The 23,747-nt window shown below is 34.4% G+C and overlaps 1 protein-coding gene across 1 annotated transcript in view; it reads left to right on the top strand.

Annotated features, from left to right (window-relative positions):
* Positions 1-23,747, top strand: part of LOC120428086 (solute carrier organic anion transporter family member 74D) — a 58,747-nt gene that overhangs the window by 34,645 nt on the left and 355 nt on the right. The window contains exons 2-5 of the mRNA XM_052706943.1: positions 7,406-8,136; positions 8,195-8,355; positions 15,479-16,565; positions 23,496-23,701. Of these exons, the coding sequence (XP_052562903.1) occupies positions 7,406-8,136; positions 8,195-8,355; positions 15,479-16,565; positions 23,496-23,701 (2,185 nt within the window). The remainder of the gene's footprint in view (positions 1-7,405; positions 8,137-8,194; positions 8,356-15,478; positions 16,566-23,495; positions 23,702-23,747) is intronic.

Here is a 23,747-nt window from a genome sequence, read left to right as displayed (position 1 = left end):
TAAAAATTTATTTTAAGCTCTTTGTGGTCGTACAAAGGGTCATTGTACTCAGAAAATAAGCTTTATCGCTGTAAAAAATAACATCAGCAATCTAAGCTTCATTTTAGGACCCAATTCGACGAAGTTTTTTTCTGCAGAAATCCTTGGTGAAAAGTAAACCAAACTTTGTTTTGAAATGAATTAGTGTTAAGATTGCATGAAAAGTTCACTTTATAACACAAAAAGTTCCTAAATTATGAACAAGTAACGAAAAATAAAAGTGCACATTTGAACTTTTTTTTGGGTTTGGAGTGAACATTGTTATGTGCAATTTTGTGTTTTTGATTTTTTCAATAGGAAATTGTTTGCTAACAAACTGATTCTTGGAGGGCAAGTAGGGAGTGTACTAATGAATGGAATAGTGGAATAATCCAGAATGTTTATTTTTTGGTTTTGTGCCCTAATGAAATGTTTGGCACGAAATCTCCAATGGGGTATCTCGGTTTAAAATATTTTGCTCCAGCCACATCAAAATCTTGCCGAAATCGGTGAAGAGGGGGGGGGGGGGTGTCAGAAAAAAATAAAATAATAAGCCATGGAGTCAACATTTCTATGAACAAATTGTTGTAAAATGCATCATACAATATTTCAGTTGTTTTTCAATCATTACTTTAAAAACTAACTTAATCCACCTATGTGGTTGGCGCCTTCCTCACTTTTTACCAACATTTGGTGATATGATGGGTTTGGACACCAATTCCATCTATTTCTCAATAAAAAAAAAACACAAATGTCATAACTTGAGACTGAACGTTGCCAGATCTTCAAACCTAACCAACGATGGATCCGGACACAGTTTACATGCATTTAAGTGAGATCCGGCTTCAAAAAAGTACATAAATATCACTTAAATGGTCATAACTTGAGACAAGGTTGCCAGATCTTCAATTTTTTGGACTCATTGGAAAGGTCTTTTGATAACCTAACTAACGATGGGTCGGATGATGGATCCGGACATAGTTTACATACATTTAAGTGAGATCCGGCTTCAAAAAAGTACATAAATATCACTTAAGTGGTCATATATCGAGACAGGGTTGCCAGATCTTCAATGTTTTGGACTCATTGGAAAGGTCTTTTGGTTACCTAACTAACGATGGGTTGGATGATGGATCCGGACATAGTTTACATACATTTAAGTGAGATCCGGCTTTAAAAAAGTACATAAATATCACTTAAGTGGTCTTATCTCGAGACAGGGTTGCCAGATCTTCAATGTTTTGGACTCATTGGAAAGGTCTTTTGATTACCTAACCAACGATGGGTCGGATGATGGATCCGGACATAGTTTTCATATAGATAAGTGAGAGACGGCATCAAAATTCCAGCACCTGATTCGCAACTCTGACACTTTTTTATACGTTACTTTTGAACTTCTTATCGGATCTTCAAACAATTCAATAGTGCAGTATGGGGCACCAAAACAAATCGAATGCAACTTGTTTGACTCAAATCGGATCAGCCAGTGCCGAGAAAACTTGGCAAGAATTTTGAGCACCAAGGGGAATACGCACACACATACACACACACACACAGACATTTGTTCAGTTTTCGATTCTGAGTCGATAGGTATACATGAATATAGGTCTACGAGCTGTTTTTCAAAAGTTCATTTTTCGAGCAGGATTATAGCCTTACCTCAGTGAGGAAGGCAAAAGGCAAAAAAAAAGTTCAGACTAAAAAAAATCTCTTTCAAAATAAACTTGGTTTGCTAACACAAACATTTTACAAAAAAAAAAACAATTATTTTTAAACTGATTCATAACCACAACATTTATAAATTAAACAAAATATATTGTTTGGAAGATTTTGCTCAAAATTTATAATAAAAAGATGTTAGATTTTCTTGAAAAAAAACATGACACATTCAGATCCAATGTCCTACTTATGTAAATCTTATTACTGTCATTGCGGTACTAATTTATCACAACTAAAAATTTGTAGCCATACCAATTGTGTAATAAGTTGGAGAATCTTTGACAAACGATAAGTCTTTGTTTTTAATTTCCCTATTATAACAGATTCTTTCTCATTCCAATATTGTTTCAAATCTTCTTGATGCTATTGATTCCTTCTTATAGCTCGATGTTCTGAAATCAATGCTGGAAGTCCACAAGTAACGCGCTCTAACTCCATGGATGGACAAAGCGTGAGATCTGCAACAAACATATACTCAACCTATTTTATTTGCTGAAATTATTAGCACCGAGAACTCTCCGAGGCATGGTGGTCTGAGAAGCAAACCCGAGTTACCTACAAATTAAATTATAATTCTGATGTGAAATTTAGCTGAGGAACATTTCACTTTTAATAACACTTAATTTCCATTTGTTCACAAGCCTGAAATAAAGCAACATTAAATCGATGAATGTGTAAAGTCTACCATTTTGGAGGTTGTACAGAACATCTTCATTGAGCACTTAGCAACAAAAAAAATCTGAGTATCTCTGGGATACCTCAATATATTTACTAATAGAATTAAATCTATAATTAACATGAGGATAAAAAAAAATCATATTGCAATGTGTTAACAAAATATCAACGACATAGTCAATTATAATTATGAGTCAAATTTGAATTTTAGCAGCAAATTAATTCGACTTTTCAAGTTCCCCAAAATCATATGGCTATTATCGAGAACTTCTAGAATTCGCGACGCTCTTCGAGCGATATGGTTTTCAAATTATCACACCTACCTACCGAACAAAAAGTCATCACCGTGAAATCTATTGCACTCCAATCGATCACACAACAGCCGGTTATTGGGAGCTACTGACTGACATGGAACTGCTTGTCGAACGGCGATAATAACAGCACCTGGGCGCCTTGCAGATAATTTGAGATAACTTTGGTTGCAAATTAGCAGGGTTTTTTTTTCTTTGGCATGCTTAATTTATACCCTTTTTGAAATTGTTTAGTTGTACACCTGATTTTCTACCATTCTTTTTAATTTTATAAATAATGTTAAGTCGTGAAACAACTTCAACGCGGATTTGATCATTTTAAAATACAGTATGTAAAAAAAGTATTTACACCCCTTGGGCACTATGCACATTTTGTGATGAAACATGTAAAAAATTTAAAGTTTGACAGGAACCTAGTACTACGTTTTGTTCAGAAACTCATGCCAAACATTTTGCTACAAAAAGCTCATGAAAAGATGATTTCTATAAAAAGTTATATAACAAATAGGGGAGAGTGGGGAGACTTGATCCCCGGGGACACTTGATCCCAAGCCTGTATCTCGTCACCATGTGGGTAAAACAATTAGCTTTGTTCTAGAAAGTTGTGCGAAATTAACCAAAACTCATTGTAGAAAACAAAGAAAAAAATAAAAAAAATGTTTAGATTAAGTTACACACATTTTTCTAAAACGAGCTGCAAAAAACTTCCAAGAGATCTTTTTTTCTTTTTTTGATATGCATAGAAAACACTAAAAAATTATTCAAAAAAATATTTTTTATATATGAATTGTTTGATAAACTTATCAACTCCAAAACCCTTACGCATTTGATGTTGAATTAATCGTCATACTATTTTTACAATCAATTGTTTAAAAAAGTCCGTTTAGGGAGACTTGATCCCTGCATTTTTACAGTCACTGGAATCAGCCTCAAGATTAATTAATTGGGCTGGGTTTTCATACATAGTTTCCTTTAGTATAGTTGTACACAACTAACTGCAGTTTGAACCTTTTTTCAAAAGTTTTGTAAACAAAAATTTCCAGCCTTTGTAAACATGCTTAATTTTGGTCTAAAAAATAATATTTTAAGTTTTTAAATACTTTACATACTAAACTTGTTATATTTTGAACACAAACGTACAGGTTTGCTGTGAAATTGCTGTAACTTATAGAAAATTAAAAGTATGGATGAATAGGAAACATTTTGCATAAGATTTCTTCAAAATGTTGAAAGGGGGATCAAGTTACCCCTAACATTTTTAAAATGCCGGTTTAAAATATTTTTTTAAAACGCTTGGCATGATTCGAAGAGTTCATCTGAGGAAATACCCTTATTAGCCAAACATAGATGAATGTTTAAGCTTTTAATTCATGCAAAAAGATCATAGTTTTGTGAGAAATTGACAGAGTTATGTGCGATACAAAAAAAGGGGATCAAGTCTCCCCACTCTCCCCTACTATTACGAAAATAAAAAAGGTGCAAAAAAAGTATGTACACCTTTCGAAAAATTAACATAAATAATGTTATTTGTTGACAAATCACCATAAATCCAGTCTCCCAACTCCAAATAGGCATCCTTGACTGATTAAAAAAAGAATTTGGATTGAATATAAAGTTTACTAACTACTTAGTATAAAAGTTTATATAACTCTGGAAATTCTATATAAAACTTATCTAAACTTAATTTTGCAAACTTTTAATTCAACTAAATGTCAATATATTAGCATATAATTGCTAAATAAACATTTTGGAGTGGGTATAACACCGTTTTGGGGTATTTGTATCGATAGAATAGATTTTTCGTTGGAATTTCGTACCAACCCGGAATTACGTCGTAGGAAAATCCGCCGGCATCCGAACCGGTCCACGATTCACAAGTCAACCTATGTGGAATCGGAAAGGGCATAAAATTTCCGATCTTTTGATACCCAAACATCTAGGTTTTCTTTAAAACCTACGTTTTTAAGTACCTAAGCAAAAACGTTGTTATGGTTTCGTTTGAGCAACCTGCCAAAAATGTATGGAATTTCGTAATTTTTGTTCTCGTGGATCAAACTTACTTTTTGCCCAGGTATTTAAAAACGTAGGTTTTAAAGAAAACCTAGATGTTTGGGTATCAAAAGATCGGAAATTTTATGCTCTTTCCGATTCCACATAGGTTGACTTGTGAATCGTGGACCGGTTCGGATGCCGGCGGATTTTCCGACGACGTAATTCCGGGTTGGTACGAAATTCCAACGAAAAATCTATTCTATCGATACAAATACCCCCAAAACGGTGTAATACCCACTCCAAAATGTTTATTTAGCAATTATATGCTAATACATAGACATTTAGTTGAATTAAAAGTTTGCAAAATTAAGTTTAGATAAGTTTTATATAGAATTTCCAGAGTTATATAAACTTTTATACTAAGTAGTTAGTAAACTTTATATTCAATCCAAATTCTTTTTTTAATCAGTCAAGGATGCCTATTTGGAGTTGGGAGACTGGATTTATGGTGATTTGTCAACAAATAACATTATTTATGTTAATTTTTCGAAAGGTGTACATACTTTTTTTGCACCTTTTTTATTTTCGTAATAGTATTTGTTATATAACTTTTAATAGAAATCATCTTTTCATGAGCTTTTTGTAGCAAAATGTTTGGCATGAGTTTTTGAACAAAACGTAGTACTAGGTTCCTGTCAAACTTTAAATTTTTTACATGTTTCATCACAAAATGTGCATAGTGCCCAAGGGGTGTAAATACTTTTTTTACATACTGTAACTGTGTTGGAACTAAGGGATCCTACCTCGCTCATTGGATCTACTGACAGCTATCAATAGCACAAACACCTTTAAGATTTTGAAATTGGATTTTTTTTTGACAAAAGACGTAAAACTGAAATAAAATAATATTTTCATAAATTCATTAATATTTTGCAAATAATTGACAGTAGTATAGGGACTTTCCATAAACAACTTTTTGGGAATCTTATACCCCCCCCCCCCCCCGTGGACAATTGTCCATACAAAATTTTGTTTTGTATGGATCGTGTACAAACGCCATACCCCCCCCCCCCCCTAAAGTGTCCACGTGGTTTATGGATGGTCCCATAACTGAAATAATGTTTTGAGTAGTTTGTTACAGCTTTTCCTTTAATGTTTTAAAATTTTAGCTTGACATTCGATGTATTTTTGCCAACTCTCCTAATTTCCTTGACCAGAGCTGAAGGACACAATCTTTGAATAACATTTTGTACTACAAAGGAAATAATGGTAATGTAGCATCTGGGAATGGTGACAGATTTTGTGTCAACAAAATGTATAGTTTTACATCTGGACCTGGTAAAATTTTCATGAATTCCAATTATATTTCACATTCAAACAATTTTTTTTTTTGATTAAATAAAATTAAATAAACTCAAAAAATATTCAACCAAATTTTCAACCTTCCAAAATTAAACTTTATTTTCTGTGTACCCTATTTTCAGAGGAACCATTTGAGCAGCCAACCTTGCCTCTTGTTTATTCCAAGGATAGGATTGACGCAAAATTTTGCTAATTGTGATGTCTCGACAAATTAGCCTAATAAAATTATAATTAGATACAACGTGACTGAACTTAATTAGCTACCGATATATCAGTCACGATTTGCAAAAAAAAAAATGGAGGCACGTTGCTTATAAAAATGAGAAAATTAAATTGGTCGATGCTTTTTTGTGGCTGTGGTGTTTACTGAATCACTTTCCACCCAGAACAAAATCGAGGTTATTTATGGCTTTATTCTTCACTTATTACGGGGGGTTCAAATGAATTAATTTTCGATACAAGTACTGAACAGTTGAACTTTTTAGCACTTAAATGAGCGCTAAAATAAACTTTTCTGATAAGTTATGTTTGAGGACAAAAATACGAATATATTTTATTTAAACATAAAAAAATCGTAAGTTTGATACAAAAAGTACCAAAACATCTTAGTTTCAAAACATTGATTATACGCATATGAGTCTACTGCGTGCCTTTCAAGAACTATATCAGTGATATTTTGGTTTTTCACACCTTTTAGTCTTATATCAATTTATGGATTTTTCAGGGACCAACTTTCCCAAAACATCATGACGATTCGAGAGCTCTGAAAATTAAAAAAAAAAATTGTTATCGGAAAATATAAAAAAAACGCAATAAATCGATGCCTCTGTGATTTCTTATGCTAACTAGATAGGAAAACCAGCAAGCTTAGTACAAGAGAGCACCGAGGCATCGAAATGTTAATTACAATGTTTTGAAGTTGTATGTTTGGCCAAATATTATCAGAATCAGAAAAAATAACAGGAATATTTATAAATTATTAAATATTTAAAAAAATAGAAAATAGAAAAGAAGGAATGTTTTTAAGTAGACAAAAACGATACACAAATTAATATACAAAACATGTAAGAAATCAAAATCTTAAAAAAAATCTATTCACACTGAAGATTTGATTGTCTAGAAAGTTGTTAAAATATTCATGAATAATCACTTCCCGAAACAGTACGTTTTGCTTAGTCATGAAATCACATTGTTGATAATTTCTATTATCAACAACACAGCTTATTACAGCAAAATCATACACTCATTTACGATGCCGACGCGTGCTGACGTGACCCTGACTAGGCATATTTTTTCGTTTGATTGGAGAAATTTCGATGACTTCATAGCCGAACCAGCCTACTAGATGTAATAATGATTTTCCCCTTCTCCCCTCCCTAGGAATCATCCTCAGTGGCAACGAAATCTCGCAAATTCTCCTCTCGCTGATCCTGTCGTACGCGGGTGGCCACCGGAACCGGCCCCGATGGATCGCGTGGGGCGTCGTGTTCTGCGCCCTGTCCTGCTTCATTCTGGCCTCGCCCCACTTTATCTACGGTGCCGGCGAGAACGCGCTGCAGCTCACGAAGGAGTTCATCAACGACCAGGAAGCTGAGGCGTCCGTCCTGCGAAGTCACAACCTGACGGCCATCGTCAAGAGCACGAACCGGCTCTGCCTGGACACGTTCAGTCCGAAGGAATGTCATGACGTCATTTCGGTGGTTCCACTCGTGCTGATCTTCATGTCGCAGTTTGTGTTGGGAATCGGCAACACGCTGTACTATTCGCTCGGTCAAACGTACCTGGACGACAACACCAAAAAGACCAACACGCCACTCATGCTGGCCTACGCCTCGTCGCTGAGGACGTTCGGGCCGGTCGTTGGATTTGCGCTGGGGTACTTTGCCCTCAAGATCTACATCGACCCGTCCAAGACACCGGTCATCGATAGTACCGACCCGCGGTGGTTGGGCGCTTGGTGGCTCGGGTGGATCATCCTCGGAGTGGCGATGCTGTTCTTTGCGGCCCTCATTGGACTGTTTCCGAAGGAGCTGCCCAAGAAGCAGGACGTTGAGAAGAGGTGAGATTAGAAATTTCTGTAAGAGAGACCTCAAATAACTTCTCGCTTCGATTTGTAGACCCCGGTCAAACATGCCGGTTGTGCTGATGAACGATGCGGAGGCCTTCGGGAAGGAGAAGAATCCGCTGAGTGCGCGTGGAGTGAAGGAGCAAAACAATCACGTTGTGCCGAATGGAGACGATGCCGGAGCTTCGTTGGTGGAATTCCCGCAACTTAAAGGTATGTTGATGATATTGTTAGCCAAATTCTATTGCTCCAGAGTGATGCAACTGTCTATAAAACTGATCTTTAAAGCAGATTTCTGATCGAATTGGTAAAAGTACCTAACATGATAGCAACATGGATTCAAACAAATCTTTTTTTATGTTTTACTAAATCGCAATAATGTAATAATAGAAATATTAAAAGAGGATATTTTTTAATGTATAAACTGTATAACAATCAAAAGAAACATGTATGTTTGCAAGTCATATAACTTATTTAAGGTCAATTTATGGGCCAATGGACCACGACCAGGGCGACCACGTGGAGTGGCATCGATTTCATTATCATGGTGTCGATCCAAATCCCGAAATAAAATTCCCTGACTTTTCCCTGACCTCTCCAGACCACCATTTTTTTTTTATTTTCTGTTTTTTACTAACATATTGTTTGGAGCGTTTTTATGGTTTCATGCATTTTTCTTTTTGAATATTGGAAATTCATGATATTTAAAAACTTCAATGACTATTTTATTTTATTTTTTTTTCTAACGATGGATTCTGCAAAAACTTAAAAACTTTTTTTTTATTTTGTCAATTATTTTTTTCTTATCGAACATCCAAAATGAGCAACCATAAAAATTTCCTATGTTTTATTATTTGGTGATGTCATTTTAAATGTTGCCCTTTACCAAAAATCTAGAGTTTTTTTAATAGGTCTTATAAAAATAGAAAACACAATAGCTTATAGGACCTTTTTAAAAAACAACTCTAGAAATAAGTAATAATTAAAATTGTTGCAAATTTCAAATTGCGATTAGTTGATTTCACTTCATTTCCCAAAGGAAATTTAAAGTTAAAAAAAATCAATTGAAAATTTTAATTAAAGCAAGAAGTTATGTTTCATTTTAAAATTGTTGCCTTTTGCCGAATTTTTAAACGAATTAGGCCGATGCTATTTTTGATTGTGTTTCTATTAAAAAAAAAACTAATGGTTTTGGAGACAAAAACTTGAAATAAATATGTAATTTTGCAGAACCTTAAGAAAGATTAAAAAAACTGAAAAACAAGTTCATGTTTACGGTTTTAAAAAAAGATCTAGGTCTTTTTCAACAATGTTTGTATTTAAAGTAAACGGTTTTCTGGTTATTTGAAGATAACATCTTCTTAGATAATTATACAAAATAATATTTTTGCTATAAAATTAAAAAAAAAGTTTTCTGCCTTGACCAGAGCCTACAGACGATCATTCACACGATCAACACATTTTATAAAAATAAAAACAAATAAAAGCTCGAGCTTTTCAAAAAGTCATTATTTATCAAACTTAGACATTTGGGTGTTTTGGAATAGATTACAAATTTAAGCTCGATCTGACCACGGGAACTCCTCCTTGTAAGCCCTTGAATGTTGTTTAGGAAAAATATGTAAAATGTAGTTGTTCAATCCCTATGAAATCTCAGATGCTGGATCTTAATTAAAGTTGAAACAACTTTCCGAAGAGACCATAATTTATAAATTCTTGAACTCTCAAATTCCTCCATTCAGGGTTGTTACGGAGAAAGCGAAAAAAAAATCCGCGCCACCCCAATCCGCGCAAAATCCGCGTCATTTTAAGAAAAATAATTTTGCGACAAACATACAAAAGAGTTTCATAATAAATTCAATTTTGTAATCTCAGAAGGCAGAATCAAGAAACGCTGAAAATACCAAAATATAACTAGAGGGAAAGGCAAAACAAACATTTTGGCAAAAAATAAAATAAAAAATTTCAACATTTAGAAATTAAGATCTAAAAACTGAATCAAATCTAAATAAAGAAAAATAATAAAATTTTAAAATTGTAATAAATCCTCGATCTTGAGATTTTAAATTTAAGATACAGTTCATACTCGATGATCTTACCAAAGCGTCACTTAGAAAAATCGAAGCAAATTTTCCTACATCTTCTTCTCAAAATTTCTCTAACCAAAAAAATAACTCCAAAAATACTTCAAATTTTATCAGGTTTTCTAAGATGGTAACAAGAATGGCAGCATTCAAGAACCTAAGAATTTAAGAATTTAAGAATTTAAGAATTTAAGAATTTAAGAATTTAAGAATTTAAGAATTTAAGAATTTAAGAATTTAAGAATTTAAGAATTTAAGAATTTAAGAATTTAAGAATTTAAGAATTTAAGAATTTAAGAATTTAAGAATTTAAGAATTTAAGAATTTAAGAATTTAAGAATTTAAGAATTTAAGAATTTAAGAATTTAAGAATTTAAGAATTTAAGAATTTAAGAATTTAAGAATTTAAGAATTTAAGAATTTAAGAATTTAAGAATTTAAGAATTTAAGAATTTAAGAATTTAAGAATTTAAGAATTTAAGAATTTAAGAATTTAAGAATTTAAGAATTTAAGAATTTAAGAATTTAAGAATTTAAGAATTTAAGAATTTAAGAATTTAAGAATTTAAGAATTTAAGAATTTAAGAATTTAAGAATTTAAGAATTTAAGAATTTAAGAATTTAAGAATTTAAGAATTTAAGAATTTAAGAATTTAAGAATTTAAGAATTTAAGAATTTAAGAATTTAAGAATTTAAGAATTTAAGAATTTAAGAATTTAAGAATTTAAGAATTTAAGAATTTAAGAATTTAAGAATTTAAGAATTTAAGAATTTAAGAATTTAAGAATTTAAGAATTTAAGAATTTAAGAATTTAAGAATTTAAGAATTTAAGAATTTAAGAATTTAAGAATTTAAGAATTTAAGAATTTAAGAATTTAAGAATTTAAGAATTTAAGAATTTAAGAATTTAAGAATTTAAGAATTTAAGAATTTAAGAATTTAAGAATTTAAGAATTTAAGAATTTAAGAATTTAAGAATTTAAGAATTTAAGAATTTAAGAATTTAAGAATTTAAGAATTTAAGAATTTAAGAGTTTAAGAATTTAAGAATTTAAGAATTTAAGAATTTAAGAATTTAAGAATTTAAGAATTTAAGAATTTGAAAAAATAAGAAATCAACAATTCCAAAATATCAGAAATTCAGTATTTTCAAAATTTAGAATCTTTATTAGAGTTTAACAAAAATGACTTTTTGGCGGGCATTCAGGGGTTTGTTCCGGTGGGCATACTGAGCTCAAATTCCAAATATGAGCATGATTGGACGTAACAGGAGCTGGCGCTCCGCCCTTCAATTTTAAATGGGATTTAACCCATAAAACAAGATTTTTTCAAATACAGTAGTTGTTCGGTAACTGGGCGTTGTTTAACTGGGCTGCTTTTTAACTGGGCGCTCGATAACTGGGCCGTAGCCCAGTTAAAAAGCAGACAAACGTCAAAAAACCAAAACAAACCGAAATCACCGAGGGGTTAATGGATGCAAAAATCATGGTCAACAAATAAAAAAACTTTTTTCAAACCTTTTTGTAATTTCAAGTCACAATTAAAGAAATATGAAAAGTAATGATTGTAAACAAATTTGAGTAACTTTTATTTTTATATTTCATCAAATAAATATTATGCATCGGTAGTCCCCTCGTTATTTTTCGTTCAGCCCAGTTAGCGAACAGCATTCGATGACTGGGCTACGTTCTCAGCCCAGTTACCGAACAACTACTGTATGTCACTTTTTGAGGCATTTTGACCACTAAAGTGTTTATTTTCAACATCACTGGCGTGTAAGCCAGATCCTTGCGCATCTTTTGGTATATATAACATTGAAATTTGGAGCACCCTGGAGCTCGGTACAGACCTTCAAAGTTTGGCATTTTTCGAAAAATTGACCCCAGCAAAATCAAATGGCGTCTCGGGCGTCGCGAGGTGCGACACGCATATCTTTTTAGCCGGGGACGATTTTTCGAAAAATTGCCAAACTTTGAAGGTCTGTACCGAGCTCCAGGATGCTCCAAACTTCAATGTTATAACATGTATACATATACCAAAAGATGCGCAAGGATCTGGCCTACACACAATGTGGCAAAGTTTGGCCGGGAATACATTCAAATACATCATCAAGGGCGAATTTTCAAAAAGAAATGAAATTTTGTAGTAATATTTTTAAGATTATCGAAATTCCCTGACCCAGCTTAAAATTCCCTGACTTTCCCTGACTTTTCCAGGTCAAATAAAATTCCCTGACAATTCCAGGTTTTCCCTGACTTTTCCAGAAATCGACACCATGATTATTAACACAAAATCATCATTTTACGTTAAGTAGAATAGTTGAAATTCAACATCAAATGATTATAATTTTATTACTTCAAAGAATGTTTCTGAGCCAAAACTTGAGTGTATGCTCTGCCACGTGGTCGCCGTCTGATATATGGCGTCGTGGTTTACACAAAGTCGTCACAGCATACTAAGGAGAATTGAATCGTTGATTTTGGAGACACCGGACGTCGATCCAATGCGCACCTTGGGGACAGAATGGACAACCCTAATTCCTCCTGGAATATGTTCATTGGACCATCCCCTACACACCTGTCTTTATTCCGAGTGAATCCATGTTGTCCCCTGACCTGTAGGATCGATTGAACGAAAAGCGCAAAAATCCCATAGTAATTTCCATGTAAATTTCAACTCGCTGGGGACAGGCCAATTCTCAACCAAATGGGCTGATATTTGGCATGAGAGTCCCTATGGGTATCCTCGGTTTGCCGTGATCTGAGAACTTTTTGTTTCGGTTGAAACATCCTATTGCAGACTGAATGCTTTTATTGAACGGGACTAAGATTTAACGAAAGCTACAGGAGGATAAGGTGAGAATCGATAGACTTTTAAGGAAAAATAGTTTGATGTTCAAAAATTCTTGCTTTACATTAGAAAAGGTCGTATGAAAACTTAAAATGCTGTTTTGAAGGTATCAGGAACAACGAGCCTATGCCTTATTTTTTTTGTAATGAATTACTCATTATTTTTTTACATAACATATCAAAAACTGGTAAAGTTATAATTAATGGATTTCGAGATATGATTTTTCGAAAACTAAAACTGGGGTTTTCAATGCGCCGCGCGCAAAAACAAGAGAGTGACAAGATTGGGAAAAATCTTTTTTTAACTTAAATTGAGATAACTTTTAAATTTGAGCGATGGCCTATACTTTTTTGGGTACTAAAAGTTGCGTCTATCAAAATTTTCAGTACTCATCGCTCGAAATTTGAGGAATTCAATAAAAATATTTTCAGACCTAAGATCATTGGTCCCGAGACCTTCAAAACAGCATTTAAAGTTATCATACAAACTTTTCAAATGTCAGTCTAGACTTTTAAAACTTTAGACTATACCTTACAATTGCGTCCAAGACGGCTAAAATCTGTTGTAATGGCACGAAGTGATGATTATTTTAAAAAAAAATGTGGTTTATGAGAAAATCGACAATAATTACCATTTTCTGGACCACCCTAACACGGCAAAAGCCACCCTAATGTTCCAGAGATATCGCATAAAGAAAATGGAGGATTTTCACATTTTTTTGCGAAAAGAGTGAAACTCTGGGGTAGTATCAAAAAGTAATTTATCATTTTTTTAACTCCCCTTTTCACACAGAAAAATTAAACGCACAGAAAAACCATTTTTGATCAAAATTTGTTGAAAAATATAAAAATCTAAATAACAAGCCATACTCTCAACATTTGAATGCAAAAAGTGTTTTAAAATGCATTTTACACTAGTTAAGTTGTTTTGCAATCATTAGTCTTCAAAAAATGTAAGATTTGACGAAAACAAAAATTTCAACGAAAAAAAACTTTTTGCGATACTAAAGATCGAAAATTTTCAAAAATTCAAAAGATTTTTAAATCAACCCAAACATGCTAAAAATGATTCTGAACGCAAAATTGTTTTCAGCTGATTGCACTTACATTTCCAATGAAATTTTGAAGTTTTTTGGAAAAAATATTTTTTGGGCCAACTTTGAAGGGGGGCGGAAACAAAATCTTTAAATAAAATTTGTACCAGCCTAATGATTGAAAAACATGGAATTTAAAAAAAATCGTTTATCAATGTTCATAGTAATTTACGGTGTAATACGTCACAAATAAGACTTATTCACAAATAAGTTAAATTAACTTGAGCCACCATGCGCCTCCACGTATCGTACTTTTTATGGGAAAACCCATTTCTTTTTTTCAAACGCACTTTTCAACGATATATTTTTGAATCGTAGAAACATTTTTTATCAGGGAGTTGCAAATCATCTTTCTATCTAGGGGAGAATGGGAAGACTTGATCAATAGCCTGTAACTCGTCAGCGTGTGGGTAAAAAAGTATGCTATAGAGGAGAAAATCGTGACGTCACAAATGAACTCAAATCACTCAAAGTTCATTTTGTGAGTGACTTTAACAATTTTGCCTAGTTTGACAGCTACTTTGTCCGTACGTTTTCTGTGGGAGAGAAAAGGAGGCGAATACTTTATGAAAATCATACCTGTCAAAATTCCTAGCCTCAAAATTTCGTTGCGAGTTGCTTTTCTCCTCTATAGCCTCGAAAGTTGTGCAGAATTGACTCAAAATCAGTGCATAAAAAAAATCGGATGAAGTTTTAATTATTTTCTAAAAAGTGTTACAAAAAAACATTCAAGAGACCTTTTTTTGATTTTATAGGTTAGAGAAACAATTAAAATTTATTGAAGGTATTGTTTTTCATGCTTGATTGAAGGTTTATAATCTTATAAACTACACCCAAAGTTAAAAAACGAGGGGATAGTCCTCACGAACAGAAACGTGAGGAAAGTGCTATTTTGCGAGAGTATAGTCCTCTCGCGTGTTCATTCGTTCATTGCAACAGTTCATCCTATTGAGTGGCTTATATGGACAAATGACCGCCACTTAGTCACCGAACCATGGTGGCCCATACGGCAAAGGCACGGTTCAATATGCCGAAGGTCTTGGGTTCGAGTCTCGGTACCGGTACTTTTTTTTTAATAGATGAACTTTTTTTGAAGATGAACCCATGAGTAAAGTACTGTCGGTAATTTCGGGATTTATCCTCTCAGTCCGCACACAGTACCATTTTACTACCGAATCGTGCTCTTTATCCTCTCGTATGCCGATGCCCAGTTCTGGGTGTACAAACCCCTTAAGTTAATAGGAAAAAACAAGCAAATTTCTATTGAATCCTGAAAGTTTTAATTAATTATTCATGAATCTTTACAGACTTCCCCAAAGCGCTGATGCGCCTGCTCCGCAACAAGCTGCTAATGTGCAACATCATCTCCGGAATTTTCTACATCCTCGGCTCGAGCGGCTACATCACGTTCCTGAGCAAGTACATCGAGGTGCAGTTCCACAAGACGACGGCCAACGCCACGGTCATCACCGGTCCCATCACACTGTTTGGCATGGTGGCCGGATTTCTCATTTCTGGGGTGGTCATCTCGAAGAAGAAACCATCACCGAAGATTTTACTCTTTTGGAACGTGATCGTTGGTATTGGGTACATGATGGGACAGTTTTCATACCTTTTCTTGACCTGTCCGGACGGAACGATGCCACTGGTCGAGGGCAGGTTGAACCTGAGTACGGTCTGTAACAGTCGGTGCCACTGCGAGGGAATTCCTTACTCGCCGGTTTGCCAGGAGGACACCGGAATTACGTTCTTTTCCGCCTGTCACGCCGGTTGTGATCAGTGGAATGCCAAGGGCAAGTTCTACGATCAGTGCACGTGCCAAAATGAAAACTATTCGCCGATTACGAAACTTCCGTGGGAAATGTACACGTCGACCCCGATGAGATCAACCGAGCCTTTTACGAACCCATGGACCACCGAAGCGAGTTCCAGCAGCAGCAGCAGTACCTTCACCACCAACAGTATTCCCTCAACGACCATCACCACCGCAAATCGTCCACCATCGGAAAATGCCACGAATGTGCCACTTCCAAAAACGTCCACCGACTCAGCCCTGGACGATGTGTACATTTACGATGACGAAGACGACGAAGCGCCAACCGCCAACACGGAGGACGAATCCCCAGATGTCACAGTGCAAAAAGAGCTCAACGCTGCGACAAGCGAGAAACCCAACGAACGACGAAGAAGGGAGGTTGGTGATGGTGAGCAGGAATCAACCACCAGCACCCCGTCGGGAAGCACCACCACGGAGAGTCCCTTCACGGCTCAGCTCATTCCGGGAGCCTGTCTGAAGGGGTGTGCCCTCGGGTTCTACCTGTTCTCCATTATATCCAGTATTATCAACTGCTTTGGGGCGTCCGGACGCATCGGCAATCTGCTGGTCAATTACAGGTGAGTTTGATTTTATTCGTTTAAGCCGTTGCAAATTTTATTTAAAGTTTTTGTCATCTGAAATCAATTTAATTGCATTCCCCTGCGTTTAGAATCATTTTTAGCATGTTTGGGTTGATTTAATAATCTCTTAAATTTTTAAAAAAAATCGATGCTTAAAGTTTTTTTCTGCTAAAATTTTATTTTCGTCAAATCTTATTTTTTTTAAACTGACGCTAACCTACAAAAATTGACAAAAATGACTGCACAGGCTAATCTCGAGGGGAAGCATGAAGTTTGAGGTCCCCAGAAACAAGTGCACTTCGAATTTTTCAAAAATATATAGACATGGTCGAATGGTTTTTCTCCAAAGTTTGTATGGAGAAATAGGGCGGTTCGTCGCTGTTGCATACAATCCAAAAATTGCATGTGGGAGTAGCGAACAGCACTAATTCTCCATATAATTTTTGGAGAAAAACCATTCGGCTCTGTCTAAATATTTTTGAAAAGTTCGAAGTGCACGTGTATCTGGAGACCCCAAACTTCAGGCTACCCCTTGAGTTGAGCCTGCACAGAAATTTTTTTAAGGTGTAATGATTGCAAACATCTGAACTAATGTGAAATACATTTTAAACCACATTTTGCATTGAAATGTTGGGACTCTGGCGTGTCATTTCAATTTTTTTTTTAACTGTTTGAGTACTTTTTTTTTGACCAAAAAGACATTTCGCATCGGCTATTGGAATATCCACAAATTGTGAGTTGAGAGCAGATTTCCGATGGTAATCTGAGAATCACCTACAACTTTGCCGAATACACCAAATTTAAAATCTATTTTCGAGTTACAGATTTTTGAATATTTTAATAGCCAAACTAATGATGCAGAACGCCCCTTTGGTCATGGAAAAAACTTGCACAGTTACATCTAAATAAAAAAAAAATACCAAAAAATAAAAAAAAAACTAGTCACACTTTTAAAAAAATATCCTTTTTCTGAATTTATCATTTTGCCAATTTTTAACTCACACTCAAAATGCGCAGAATATTTTTTTGGGAAATTTTCTTTTTTGGATATGTTTCAGATGAAAAAAAATCGTCATTTGATTTAAGTTTGTCAAAATTCATTTGGCAGTGTTGCCAATTTAAAAGAAATAAAAAAAATTATATTTAAAATCAAATTTTCTATCGTAAAATATGTTCAATAGAAAAATTTGAAATCAGGCTGATTGACTGTTTTTTTTATAAATACGTGATTTTTTACCTGTGGCCAATTCTCCGTGAATTCCGGATATGGGGCCTTTCTTATGACCAGATAAGCCATTTTGCATCGTTGGTTCATCCATACAAGGTTCTATACAATTTTGGTAGTATTTTTTTTGTTATCATGTAAAAACAACTTCGCAAATTTCGCATTTTTTAAATTTTTTATTTGTTTTCATTTTGTTGGCCTGAGTCTGTTCTAACCGAAACCAACCAGAAAAATCAAAATATTGTGCTCCAACATGTTTAAAACTGCTGTCCCAATTCGCCCCATGTGTCCCGATTGACCCCAGTTTACAGTAAATAAATAAAAGCCATTTACGAAACCGAACTGGAATTGCTCACTGTGGCCACAAGGGATCTGCTACAACCGAAAAGTGACCTTTTTGAGACGCTATATTTTGACCATCAAATGTCAGGGCCAGTTGACCTACCGGTTCCGAAAATCCGAACCATCCGAAAAGTTCATTTTCTATTATTCATGTATATTTCACGATGGTTTCATTAAAAAAAAAATCGAATTCTGAAACAATATCACAAATTGGCCACAATGCCAAATTAATAATGACCAATTTGTAACGTTTGTAACATAACTCTAAAGATGACATTTTTTGTCATTTAAATCCTATCCAAAAACGATAATTTCTCAATTCAATTCTTTTATTTGTGTAAAACGTCAAATTAAAAAAAAAATTCAAGAGTGTAACTTTTTCGTAGAAGTAATACCTAGAACTATGCCAAAAACACCAAATCGGTCAGAAAATTTGTTCTTAAGATAAATACAGATTGTTGAATATTTTAATAGCCTTCTTGTATAGACAGCTGCCAAAATTGTATTGGGACTTGCAGCGATGGAAGAGTCATCATCAAAAGAAAATCTTTGAACGTTCATCAAGAGAAAAAATCCGATAGGAACTTGGCTCTCCTCTCTCGCGCACGAAAGATCGGTAAAAGGAATCTAAAAAATCATCATCTTGATTATTCGGTGGAACATCTTTTTCACTACTACACTTGCAGATGTATCGTCACACGTCGAAAAATGACCTATCACTTTTTATAGATGGACAATATGTGTAGGGGAAGGTGGGGCATGACGACCATATGGGGCAAGAGGAAAAATCGCTCGTACGGCCGTAATTTTTACAATTTTGATTATTTCCAGTATGAGGAATTGTTGCTAACAATGCAATTAGCTGATTCTACTACCACATAACCGCTAATACGACGTAAACGCCACGGAGCATAAGATTTAATGAAGTTTTTTTTTCAAACCCTTTGTTTTCTTATAATATTTGGAAAGTACAAAATAAGGCTTAGGGTTCGTTTTACAGGGTGGCCACTCAAGTCGGGAAATCGGGAAACTCGGGAAAAAGTCGGGAATTCACCAAAATTAGCTGAAAATTGGGAAAAAGTCGGGAATTTGTAATATTTTGTCAGAAAGTCGGGAAAAAAAATTGAATCCCAAGCATACCTGCTTGGAAAGTCGGGAATAAGTCGGGAATTCGCCAAAATCCGCAAAAAAACTGGAAAAGTCGGGAATTTGTGATATTCTGTTAGAAAGTCGGGAAAATTAAAGATTTTTAAGACATTGAAAATACTTATAAACTCTGGACGATTTAACACAGAATTTTGAAATATTTTTTTTAATAATCAAAAGTTTTTTTTATTTTTTTAGTTTATCAAACATTACCATTTGTTCTTGATTGGTGCGCTGGAAGTGGGGACGCGAAGTCGTGATTATTCAGGTTAATTTTTTGGTGTGCTTTTGTGTCGCTATTCGTGTGGGGCGAGTGATTGTGGTAATCGAATAATAGCATCATTGGTGCGCTGGAAGTGGGGACGCGAAGTCGTGATTATTCAGGTTAATTTTTTGGTGTGCTTTTGTGTCGCTATTCGTGTGGGGCGAGTGATTGTGGTAATCGAATAATAGCATCATTGGTGCGCTGGAAGTGGGGACGCGAAGTCGTGATTATTCAGGTTAATTTTTTGGTGTGCTTTTGTGTCGCTATTCGTGTGGGGCGAGTGATTGTGCTAATCGAATAATAGCATCATTGGTGCGCTGGAAGTGGGGACGCGAAGTCGTGATTATTCAGGTTAATTTTTTGGTGTGCTTTTGTGTCGCTATTCGTGTGGGGCGAGTGATTGTGGTAATCGAATAATAGCATCATTGGTGCGCTGGAAGTGGGGACGCGAAGTCGTGATTATTCAGGTTAATTTTTTGGTGTGCTTTTGTGTCGCTATTCGTGTGGGGCGAGTGATTGTGGTAATCGAATAATAGCATCATTGGTGCGCTGGAAGTGGGGACGCGAAGTCGTGATTATTCAGGTTAATTTTTTGGTGTGCTTTTGTGTCGCTATTCGTGTGGGGCGAGTGATTGTGCTAATCGAATAATAGCATCATTGGTGCGCTGGAAGTGGGGACGCGAAGTCGTGATTATTCAGGTTAATTTTTTGGTGTGCTTTTGTGTCGCTATTCGTGTGGGGCGAGTGATTGTGGTAATCGAATAATAGTATCATTGGTGCGCTGGAAGTGGGACGCGAAATCGTGATTATTCAGGTTAATTTGTTGGTGTGCTTTTGTGTCGCTATTCGTGTGGGGCGAGTGATTGTGGTAATCGAGTGGTGGCATCATTGGTGCGCTGGAAGTGGGGACGCGAAATCGTGATTATTCAGGTTATTTTTTTTTTGTGCTTTTGTGTCGCTATTCGTGTGGGATGAGTGATTGTGGTAATCGAATAATAGCATGACTTACTGAATAGTTTGTGTCTTGAGCGTAATTTTCGTTGAGTAATTGGTGTTTTTTGTGATTTTTTTTTGTGATCTTAATTAATTGTTTTGTGATTTTCAAAGCCCTTCCTATATCATCGTTGATCGGAAGGCACGGCGTCGGGTAAATTGTGTATATTTTTTCGAATAAGGTTTTATTTTTTATGGTGAAAAAGCCATTTCTATATAATGATCGAAAGACGCATTGACATTTTGGATTAATTAATAGTGGAGTGAAATAATTGTGTGTGAGTGACTTTGTTTGTTAACCAGAAAGACCTTCCCATAGCACCGTTGCTCAGAAGGCTCGCCGACGGGTTTGTTATGAAAGTCCTCCCCATAGCATCGTAGCTCGGGAGGCATCGAAAAGCCAATACCTTATCCTACTAACCCAAAAAAAATAATAATCATGTGATGCTTGAAGGAGATGCTGTGGATTCAACGGTCTCGAGCGGTATCAACAAGTATATAGCGAAAAACTGTGTGCTTGATGAGTCTGCAACTTCAACTATCGGACTAACATTCCTCCCTTTCGTTGAACTGCAGGCTTCTTGGGAGGGCGCCGGTATTGACTAATAAAGTAGGGATCTTCAGAGGTTAAACAGTGAATGGATGGTTGGCTCCCACTGATCATTTTTGATTCATTGTTTAACTTCAGCTGATCCGTCAATAACGGAGTAGCAGCTCATTGGCAGTCAACCATGCTCATGCTCATGCTCATGCTCAAACATTACCATTTGTTCTTACTCTAACTTAAAACAACAACAAAGTTAATGGAAAATTAATAACAAAATTGAGCCTAATTTTAACGATTACGGCAAGCACAAACGTATGATTATATTTCATTTTATCACATTGATTGAATATTTGATAAAAGATTCCAATTTGAGTTTAGCAATGTTTTTTTTTTGTGGTAAGTATTATTGATTGAAGAACTAAATTCATTAAGTCATTTCAAATATTTTTTTTCCAAATGATTCCCTTGAATTTTTTATGAGTATGGGTAAATTACTTTAGATAAAGCTTGATTTTCAGTTATCGGAAAACTTAAATATCGAAACAAAATCCATTCAATTTTCGGAACGAACAGTTTGAATACATGAATAAATATTGAATTTGTTAACAAATAAATCCAATAAATTTTGGTTAAGTTATTGCAAATATGCTAAAAGATTTTTTTTTTCTCTTTCAACATTTCACTAAAAAAGGTAAAACCTAGAATAATACATAAATTCTTATCAAACCGTTTTTTTTTTTCATTAAAAAAAATTAAAGCGGTTAAATACTGACAACTAGATAAATCAACATCAATTCAAAATTCAATAACAAAATTTACAAAATTCAAAAGGAAACTTAGTAAAAACATTTTTTTTACGAATTCCTAGATATTTTCAAAATTATTTGAAAAAATATGAACAGCAATCATATTTTAAAATTAAGAATAAAATTTTAAATTTAGTTATCTTTAACTTTTTGTCATTTCCAGTTGAAACGAAGTATCAAAAACTATACTTTTGCCAATTTTAAAAATAAACATTGAAATTACAAATATTATTAAGCTTTCGGTTATTTTTCAAAGACTAATTGTTTATGTTTCTAATCGGAATCAAAATAATGAGTGCTTCAATTTTTAAAGGTTTTTTTTAAGGAATTTGTTGTTAAATTTCTGTTTTTACGAAAATTGTCAATAGTTTTATTTTCTTTAAATTCATTTAGATTTTTTTTGATGGTTTTGGTTTATATTGCCTTTATATAAAGAGTTTTTTTTTAAAATCATTTTTTAGATATGAAATGCCTATGGCTATACTATTTGAGATTCTGGAAAAGTCGGGATAAAGTCGGGAATTTCAAAATGGGATTTGAGTGGTCACCCTGGTTTTAAGGCTCAAAATGCAATTTTTCCTAGATCAGTAGTGTCCCTACCAATGACTTGCACCTATTTTAAAGTATGATTTAACTTTTGGTTATTTTTGTTGAGAGTTTTAAAAAAATCTTGTTCAGGTGGGGCAAGTGTACCATATGCATTTTTAGTATGGAAAAAAAACGAATTGCTGCAACAACATATTTTATTGGAAAATAAATACATAAACGTTCTTAAAAACTGGTAAACAATTGTTAAAAAAATTTCATCAAAGTAATATTTTTTTTTCGTAAAAGCGATCAAATTTTTAGTAACATACTATTATTTAATCTAAAAATGAAAGAAATGTTTCAAATACATCCTAATCTGATGTATCTAAGTGATAACAGTTCAATTGTTAGCAAATTAACATGTTTTTTCATGCATTGTTCCTCTTGCCCCAACGGGTGATTCGTCTTGCCCCACTAGTTGAGTAGAACGTACGGAAAATCATTTTTTTTAAATCATTTTTTTGCATTAAAAACAGGATTTTTTTAAAACTTGCTCTATCAAATTCTTAGTCAAGACCTGAAATAAGATGATAATTAAAAAATCCGACAGATTTTTAACGTTTTTGATGGGTTACAACGATCATTTCCTTAGCTTGTTACACTTGCCCCACTTTCCCCTAAACCAAGCGAAACAAATAATTTGAAGTGATTCGAAAATATTTTTTTGGTGATTATTCCATCACTGGGGACTTGACATAGACAAAGTACATACAAGTTTCATCCAAATATAAATACAAAAATATAATTAAGATCCGAAGTCTCAGAGAATTGGGTTCTTCTTTTCAATGCTGTTTACAAATTCAAAATGTGATTTGAAGCCCAGAAGGATCATATTAATCCAAAAATCATAATTTCTAAATTAGCCTATTATTTTCGTGTGGTCCTTTAAACCATTTTCCCAGATTACCAAAAAAATATTTTAAATTCGGCCCTGAAAAGATTAATACAAAGTTTTAAAAAGTATTGAAACATAAATACTAAGCGTAACTCTTTACACCCTCCTCTCAAACTGCAGATGCGTCGCCAAGGAGGATAAATCGTTCACGCAGGGGCTGATACTGATGATGATCAGCCTGTTTGCGCTCATCCCGGGCCCGATCCTGTACGGTCGCATCATCGACAGCACCTGCCTGGTGTGGACGGAGGAGTGCGGCAAGCGGGGGAACTGCCAGCTGTACGACCAGCGCCTGTTCCGCTACTACATCAACCTGACGGCGCTCGGTAAGGGGCATCATCGGGACTTTTGGTGAAGATTTTTTAATGTTTT

The sequence above is a fragment of the Culex pipiens genome, chromosome 2 (assembly GCF_016801865.2).
Source record: "Culex pipiens pallens isolate TS chromosome 2, TS_CPP_V2, whole genome shotgun sequence".
Classification (NCBI taxonomy): domain Eukaryota; kingdom Metazoa; phylum Arthropoda; class Insecta; order Diptera; family Culicidae; genus Culex; species Culex pipiens.
Note: the sequence above shows the minus strand (reverse complement) of the source record. Positions and strands in the feature narration are given on the sequence as shown.